Genomic DNA, 9,079 nt, shown 5'->3' on the forward strand with positions numbered 1-9,079 from the left:
TGTCATCGGTGTCATCAGCTAGATCATCATAATCAACGTAATGATCACCATCAAACATCTGTGCGTGCAAGCGTCTGACCTGGTGCTGTAGAGTCCGGAGACAGGAGAGAGGATATAGACGTCCTGCATGCTGGGGGCGTCCATTTTGGACATGCCTAAAGTTCCACCAGGTGTTGGGGAAGTGCTGGTGGGGCTGGTGGGGACTGGCTGGAGAGAGAAAAAGGAGAGAAAGAAGGAATATTCATTTAAGTATAACTGGAGGATGGTGAGGGGATCTCTGTGCACAACCTGAAACTGAGCATTCGATCTTTCCCTACCTCACAGAAAAACAAACGAGCTCACAATTTACGTTGTTACGCGGGAAGGGAACCTTTTTATTTGTGATATCTTTCTTTTACGGCAGCGGGGACTTGTTTTAGTGCTGAATCACAAGCAAAAGAGTTATTTCCACAGAGCTGCCATGTTGTGTATGTTGTCTTTCTTTTTATATCTCTGTGACGGTGCAGCGTCTCCCACGTTCAATCGCTTCACTATTCTGTCATTTTGTCTCAAGCCTCTTCACTCACACAGGGCTCTCCATGTCTGTTCCCATGACAACCCCTCCTCTCCCATCCTCTCTTCGCTCTTCCTCTCTCTTCAACACCCCCCCTACCCCCCCACCCCCATGCAACAAGGAGGAGGACAGAGGAAAGCTGGCGTGGCCTCCTACCTCGGCTTGACTCAAGGGCACATAGATTCTTTTGTCATCAGGTCCTCCGCGAGGACAGGCTGCCTCGCTTCTGATGTCATGGAAACTCACTCCAAGTTTTAAATGAATTATATTTGTTCTCAGTCGGAACAGCTGGGGTGACAAATGCATAGCTTGTGCCGACAGTTTCTCCCCAAGGATGAGGTTTTCCCAGATTTTGAGGAATGGAGGGTTTTACTGTATGTCTGAGGCGTATACGCTTCATTTTAGGGAGGAGATGTGAGTGTGGACAGAATGGATAAACAGACACAGAGCCTGAGTGATGGCGAGGCAGGCAGCGTTCTCATTAAGGAAGCCCAGTGTTTCATCATTTCATCAACAGTGCATTAGTGAAATTCATTTCATATTCCAAACTTTCCACCCTCCTCTCCCTCCCTCCCTCACTACCACCATCCCCGGGCCCTGTCTCTATCTTCATCTCTTTCTCCCGCACAGTCGTCCTCTCATGAAGGCAGCGTACAGTAAGACAGCTTCACCATAAATAATGAAGACAGGGCGGAAAGAGAGGGATGTGAGCAAGAGAGAGGAGAGCAAAGGAAATAGGACAAAGAGAGAGACAGAGGGAGAGAGAGTGCAGGAGAGGGAGAGTGAGGCGGGGGAGCTGTGTAGTGTGGTGACTGGAGCTCAGAGTGAAAACAGTAATTTAGTGATTACAGCCCACTGCTGCCTGCATGGAAAGGGGTTGGGGCGGGGGGGTTAGAAGTAGAGAGAGATGGGACTTCCACAGCAGGCGAAATTCCAGTCTGTTAAAACAGCACTTAAACCATTTGACCCCTGCTGTGCCCAGTCCGAACCTACAAATCCACTGCTCAGACCTCTCCCACACCAATGTTACACATCCCATTACCTTTACATGCACACATGCAAACTCACTAAAACACACACATACTCTAATGTACTTCACATATTTAACTGTAAATGTTTCAAAACTGTATGAATAAAAAGTTTACAGTAGGCCTGAAAGGTAAACTGCATTTGATTTAATTTAACTTAATTTACTTTAATTTGATTACTAACATTGTGAATTTCCTGTTTTGCAGAACAAGGCTTTTTAACTTGTCTGTTAAGCTTCTCATGTCATCATTGTACAGTGTCATTTTGATTATGCATGTTCTGCTTGGTACAGTTGACAGCCAATTTTGGGAAAAAACTGCAGGTAATATAAAACAATATTACTCTTATTATATACTCCTATATCACTATTAATGTATTTATGTAAAGCATAATCAAGCATCCTCAAGTACTTCTCAGATAACAATGGTCTGGACTCAGCATGACTATAATACCAGGGCTAGTCTGCGTTAATGTAAAGTGCCTTGAGTGAAGTTCCTTTTGTATTTTTTACACTGGTATAATTGAACCAGTAGAACTTTTTTAGGGATTTATAATAAAATCTGCAATGACACTGTTACTTTAGCTGTCCTTGTTTTTGATATGAGAGTTTAATTTTTTTATTTTTAAATTGTGGTGATGTGTTTTGGTTTTCAGGATTGTTATGCTTAGTTTTTATGTTAAACATCTTGTGCTTCTTTATGTTTCTTTGATGTTTAACATTTGACACCATGTTGGAAGGTTGGAAATAATTTTAACTTGGAATTTGTATTTTATTTTCTTTGTTTGTTTGTTTGTCTGATAATAAAAAACAATTAATCAAAATTCAATCAAACTCACCAATTAACACATATTATCTTATTTATTTTGTTTAATACAAAAAATATGTTTAAAAAGTGTCTAAGTATGACAACAACATATTGTGGTTTTATGGAGTTTGTGTGCTGGGGTATGTCCCGACTGGCAGCAGGGACTTCCTGGAGTCTTGTTCTCGCTGTGAGGTTGCCAGGCAACCAGACTCCAGGCTAGCTGTTTCCACCCGTATCCAATACTTCAATACTTATGCTAAGCCAACTTTAGCGACTGCTGGGTGTAATTTCATATTTACTATGCAGATATGAGAGTGAGTCTCTGCAACAAAGTAAAAATGCATATTTCCCAAACTCTCAAACTATTCCTTCAAAATAAAAGTTACTGTATTATTACTGAACCCTAGAGTTCCTTCTGGACCTTGGAAGTAACAGCTAATAAAAACAATCTCACCCAAACTTCAGTTTAGAAGCTGTTATCTAACTTTCAGTCACATCGCATCTTCCATCATCCTCTTCATAAGAAGAGAACTTTCCTTTTTTTCTGAGCACTTTAAGAGCTTCTCATCTGTGTTGGCGTGGGTAGCCAACAGCTACTAAATGGGCCTTCAAGTGAGATTGTTTAGTCAATAGTTATTTCAACATTTACTGTTATGGAATTATTTTGCATGATAAAGATTTTAGATTAAACATGTGTCTTGAAACAATGGCAGAAATTTCTATGTTGCATTGAGTCCAAAACTCCACCTCAAACACAAGAATAGACCAAAAGACTGTACTGTAAGTACATGGTTAGGCTATAACCTTCACCTGTTCAGCTGGCCCATCAATAACACATAACTGGCCAATACATGTTACCTAAAATAGCAGGTATTCACAAAGAGTAATAATTTATGTGTCTAAACATATAACAGATTTATGAGAGCAGGGTCACGGACAATGTGAGGCGCACTCGTGACCTGTAAAGACACAATCCACTCCCTACATGCACATTTTGCAGCAGCGCAGCAGACATGCATGCAATATACATAGTCACAGTAATCCTCATCGTCTTTGTTAAAATTATTGCCAGCATCATTGTAATTACAGTGCATCATCGAATTGCTTTTACTCCATCTGTCCATGGACAAAACCGATACACATACAAACACACACACAGAAAGATATGTGCCATTATTTCGTAGAATAAAAGAGGTTGCCATGCAGGGATTTGGGGCTGGAATCACATGATAATTTGCAGAGATAAATTGTTTCCTTCGTGGATTCAGTGATAATCCAGCTGAACGTTTGCCACAAACTTCACAGCCGCACAATTCCTCCTCCAAAACCAGGCTTAGAGGTATGAGTGTGCATGTGTTTGTGTGTGTGTGCGTTTGTTTTGGGAGTGTGTATGTACAATATGTATCCAAAGCCAAGCTTACAGAGTGCAGTGACCCAGTTCCTTTGTCTCTCAGAGGAGCAGCGGGACTGATAACGGAAAATATCTCTCTGCACAAACATGCACAGAAACACACTTGACACATACAGATGGACAAGCATGCATACAGCCATGCTCAGAAATGTGTGCACACCCACCCACCCCAGCTCTCTCTCTCTCACACACACACACACACACACAGGCTGTTTAGCAGGGTATTTTGGATTCAGTGAATTATCTCCAGTATTTGCTGAGTAGCGGCTCTTGTTTCAGAGCCAGTGGAGCTGCCTGTAGTTGCTTATGAATAATTAAGAGCTCCAGTCTTTCGGAGAGAGAACAAATCTAAAACACTCCTTTCTTCCCTTCTCCCACAGATGTTTCAGCGCTCTGATCTGGGTGCTCACAGCACATTTGTGTCTTAGCAGCCCATCAGGGTAGAATTCCCACAATCCTCTGCTGTAGCACGCAGCAAATACAACAATAAGCTGATGGTAACAACTATAATTGATGATCTAACAAGGCAGCAACCTGGAAACACTAACAATCCACCAGCTTGTTAAAGACAGAGATGGTGATGACGTTGTGTTAAGCTCTATGGTTATTACAAGGCTTTAATGGTTTCTAGGCCATTACAGAAACCATTTCCACAAAACACTCTGGGTAGCTGAATCTGTTTCTCACATGTTCGCTCACATGTACAGTATGCTGCTAAATATTGCATTTATATGCTCACAGACATGTAGAAACAAACAGAAACACAAGCAGCAGCAGCTTGAAAAGAACAAAGAGGAGACATGCTGGAGGAGAAACTGAAAGGGAGGATAAAAAAACAGACAAAGAAAGAGAGAGAAAATGCCAAAGAGCAGCCGTGCGCCGAGCAGAGATCAAAGCATGCATGTAGCATGTAAATGAATTAGCCTGATGCCAGGTTAAAAATAGCAGCCACGGAACACAGGGGTCTGACAAGACAGTCGCCGCTTCACAAAGCACTCAGGCAGCATCAGACTGGCCCTCGCCTCACCCCTCTGACCGTCTCGGCACAACTTGTTCTTTCTGTGCACCAAAATTGTTAAGTGATTTTTTTTTGGACTCTGACTGACTGAGTGAGTGACAGATTTACAAAGTATTTGCTGTTAAGTGAAATGTCTACACCAGCACTGAGCTGTAAGCCTTTGAACAAGTGCTCCTCCTTTTTTTTTATACATACAGTACATTAAAAATTTACTCTCTTTTGAAAAAGAGATATCCTTTAGGGCAAAGGTTGAATGAATCAGGAGCAAAGTCTCAGTAAAGATGAAGGTGAATGTGAGTGAGAGCATGGATGGACCCTTTTTGTGACCTTGTATTGCCCTGCACTAGATCCTGAGCGGGACGTTCAGGCCACATTATGCCATCTGAATCATTCACACAGCTCCAAAGTGCAGACATAAGATTGAATTCATTCAAATTTGATCACTATCTCAATCTAAAAATATACTTTTTGGTATGCATAAATTCTCTGCAGGTGGAGGTTTAGCTCCCAGCACATTTGTGAATGGCTTAAAGTGTGTCAGCAGTACGGCAAGAGATTTGTTGAAACGCTCAACAGGAGGATTGATGCAAGGTCAAAGAGTGGACAAGTTTCCTTTGAAAACATTTGTTTAAAATGCCAGGAGGAGAAAGCAGAGTGTGGGCAGTAAAAACAAGAGCTGAGAGTGAGTCAAAGACAAACAGTGATTTATACACAGTCCTAAATCATCCTCCCTCAAATCCTTAACTGTTAAGTATGAGAACTGTGCAGGTATAAATGTGGAAGACAGTGTGGTCAAATTTCAGTTTCTTGCTTCTGCTTTGTGTAAATTTCCAATACAGTGATGTTTGGGGAGCAAAATGTCACTGAGTCACTTTATCAGTTTTCAGGTCAGGATGTGCAGGACAGCTTGTTAAAACACTGCAGTGTAGGCCGCGTCCATGTGCCGCTGGCGTTTACCTGCAGGCCCAGTGGTTTCCAGCGGACGTTCCTGAGCAGGGCCGGTGTGGAGCTCAGGGTGTTCTGGGGCCTTTTCTTCAGCGTGAGGATGACTCCGCATGGGTCCTCTCTCAGAGCGTTCACCAGGTTCTTCAGCTGCCAGCCCACCTGCGGAGCACACACACCCACCGGGCTACCGAAACAACTGCTGCCAACCACATACACACACGCACAGGCTGAACACGATGTACTGGGAGCAACCGAATCTACTGAGGAAAACCACCACGCACAAATATTAAGTTTAATATTAACCACCACACACACACATGGGTTCTGATACTACCTGTCCAAAACACCATATGCTGCTACATTTATTTATTTATTTTAGCCCTTATTAGACGGGGACTGTAGAGAGATGATAGGAAACGAGGGAGGGAGAGGGCCTAGAAGAAACGAACGACATTTTGATGAAAGTAGTAGAACCACCATGTGACTACTTATAAAGTACCTCACATTTTCCCTCCTGAACAGCAGGTCATAGGGTCAAATATCCTTTTTTTCCTGAATTTCTTGGTTTAAGGTTATTATAGGCCATCTTTGTCTTTAAATTCAGTGCACATTGTTTGGATGAGCCCATAAAAAGTTTCCAGCTTATTTGGTACACCTATAGCTAAAGGTAATGCAGCCTGGTAACAGAACTTAACGTTGTGGTCGTTTTGGAGGCTTTAGTTTGGGGTAATGTTGAATTGCATTGTGTTATACTGAGGATTTTATAGTGGGTGCTTATTGATTAGACACACTGCCTTGTATAACAAAATACAATTCAAGCAAGACTTTATAATTTGATTTCTCCAACAAGGCACCATGACACATTTTAACAGCCATAACGAGGTGGTCACGAATCTGACCACAGTGACAAAATCATTATTTTTGGCTGGACCGCAACAGCGGAGCCAGAACTATAATCTGGAATGTCCTTGACTGACTGACTGACTTACTCATCATATTTCCACCATTGGTCAGCTCAGTGCCACGTCAATGAGTTGGAGTTTGTGGTGCAAACAGGTTCTATTAGGGGGGTGTATTAGCCTGCGGTGTTGTCAACTGAGCGCATAGTCGCTTTTCAAACAAGACCGGGTATAAACCTGGTACATGGCTGGACTGTGTATTGACGCCAGCTCTTGTTACGGGCAGTCTACCGCGTCACTCTAGTTTTCCAGCCGCTCAGGAACTGCAGGGAAGCGGAGGAGTGCTTTCAATACACTGAGCTTCACCTCCATTACAGCAAATAAAGTACTTTCATTAACTAAACACAAGACACCCCGAGCAGAGAGAGCAGGAGAGTGGGAGGTAGAGAGCCATCTGCAACTGTTAAAGAAACTCGCAGATCGGAATAGCATGTAAACAATAGAAACACCAGCAACTGGAAATGAGACAATACGCTTACTGCAGCACAGCAATAAAAGCCCTGTTAAGAAATAAAGGGTTTCTGCCCATTGAAATGCTAGGGGCTTTTAATTTGAAACAGTTACAGGAAGTGATGAGTTTGTATTAACACGTAACGTTATGTGGTAACTAAAACACAGCAAACAGGAGCAACTAAAAACAGGGTTTCCCACTAAAATACCGCTATGACCAATTATACCTATCAAACCGAGTGAATTAGAAATAAAGGCCTGCCTTTAATAAAAGTCTGTTACGTTCTGGAGTTGAGATAAATAAAGGCTAAACTACTGCAGATCCCAGATGGAGGCTGTGCTCTGTGTGAAAGACAAAATAAGAAAGATATTCTGTATCTTCTAACTTTCTCTCTGAGTGATCATTTTATAAGTACATATAGCTGAAATCACAGCACAGTCCTTGTCTTTAATTTATATGATTGGTGATTTTGTCAGGCGACGTCAGGATTTGACCATAGACGGTTCAACCATCTACTAGGTTTTGACCTAGTCTGTCAACTGTGACGTTGTCTGAAAAAATCAATATAAATCCAGGATAATGAACATAGCTCTGGTAAGAAAAAAAGTGCTGAGAAATAACCAATATTCCTAGACAGTATTTAGGTACATTCCAAAGATAATGGACAGCGTCAGCAAATCTGTATAATTGTCCATCACCATGTTTTGATGTAAAACTGGATGTAATGTATCTCTAAAAAAATTGAAACATTACTAATTGAACAGGTTTTTGCGCACCCTTGGCAGGAAGGTGTACGTTCTCTAGGAGCTTTCTATTTTTCATTTGGTTCATATGATATTCAGGACAGTATCATATGGATTACAACGAGTCAAACCTTGTTGCTCAGTTTGGACAGACACTGCCACACTGCACCACACTGTCACAGTGCCAGTGGTCTAAACAACAATGGTATATTGAAATAAAACATGTCTCAGTCAGTATGCTAAGTTCTAAGGAAGCGAGAGAGATGGTAAAAGAGTATGAAAGGAGTGCTGACTGCAGTGTTTCCTCGTGGTTCCGGGCAGCCTGTCTCCAGAGCTCGCAGCACTTGTCAGGTCATTGATTGGCTACACTGGTCTCAGCTACTGGAAGTGTCCACAGAGGCCACGACACACAAACACAAACACACATCTGACCTTATTCCTGACATAATGATGACCAGCCTGTGTCAGTCTTTAGTGGCCCGGTTCTTGTTCTCTTTGGCCCAATTCAGAATTCTGAGTTCTGCTAATAATCAGCTACAAGAGCAATAAATTACTATTATCTAATTCAAAAAGGAGGTATACTAGGACATACCAGGACTCAGCAGGACTGCAATCATTAATTTGTGATGCCATTAATCAATTCAGACTGTACGACTGTAATTCATTTTCCGACGCCAGAGATGGAACTGAGTATTGAATATCAGCACTCAGTTGGTACCAACCCAAAATCTGTCCATGTTTCAAAAAAAAAAAAAAAAAAATCCTGTTTACTATTCTTTCATTATATAGTCCCTGATTTAAATCAGTTTTGAAAAGATTTAAAGGGTCTATTTTTAGTTCTCTCTGCTGAGGTTGTAATGCGCCCTGTGAGCAGCACCATGTCTGGAGGCTACAGTGAGTCACTCTCGGAAAGTGACGAGATGGGCTGGGGCTAGCCAGTTAGCATGGTAACTTAATCAAAAAATAAAGTAATAGAGACAAGCTTTAACATTGGCATTCCTTTCCACCGCTGGAGACAGCTCTTGAAGTTTGAAGCTGAACTCAAAATGTTTCTTCTAGACTGGTAAGTAAACAGCTGTTAGTGCTAACGCTGGCTATGTAGTTATGGCAAACTTTACCAATAGCTCTTTGAAACCATTTTATCCAGGCAAAGTTCTTTCACAT

At 41.8% G+C, this 9,079-nt stretch overlaps 1 protein-coding gene across 2 annotated transcripts in view; it reads right to left on the bottom strand.

Moving 5' to 3' along the window:
- The window catches only part of LOC139605769 (connector enhancer of kinase suppressor of ras 2), a 64,904-nt gene that overhangs the window by 20,284 nt on the left and 35,541 nt on the right, over positions 1-9,079 (bottom strand). For both annotated transcript variants that reach the window (XM_071457538.1, XM_071457539.1), the window contains exons 9-10: positions 5,775-5,921; positions 80-207 (exon numbers count right to left, since the gene is read on the bottom strand). In XM_071457538.1, coding sequence (XP_071313639.1) covers positions 80-207; positions 5,775-5,921 — 275 coding nt within the window. The remainder of the gene's footprint in view (positions 1-79; positions 208-5,774; positions 5,922-9,079) is intronic.

Source organism: Trachinotus anak, unplaced genomic scaffold (assembly GCF_046630095.1).
Source record: "Trachinotus anak isolate AG129_WGS33_773 ecotype Australia unplaced genomic scaffold, CSIRO_AGI_Tana_v1 ptg000021l, whole genome shotgun sequence".
Lineage (NCBI taxonomy): Eukaryota > Metazoa > Chordata > Actinopteri > Carangiformes > Carangidae > Trachinotus > Trachinotus anak.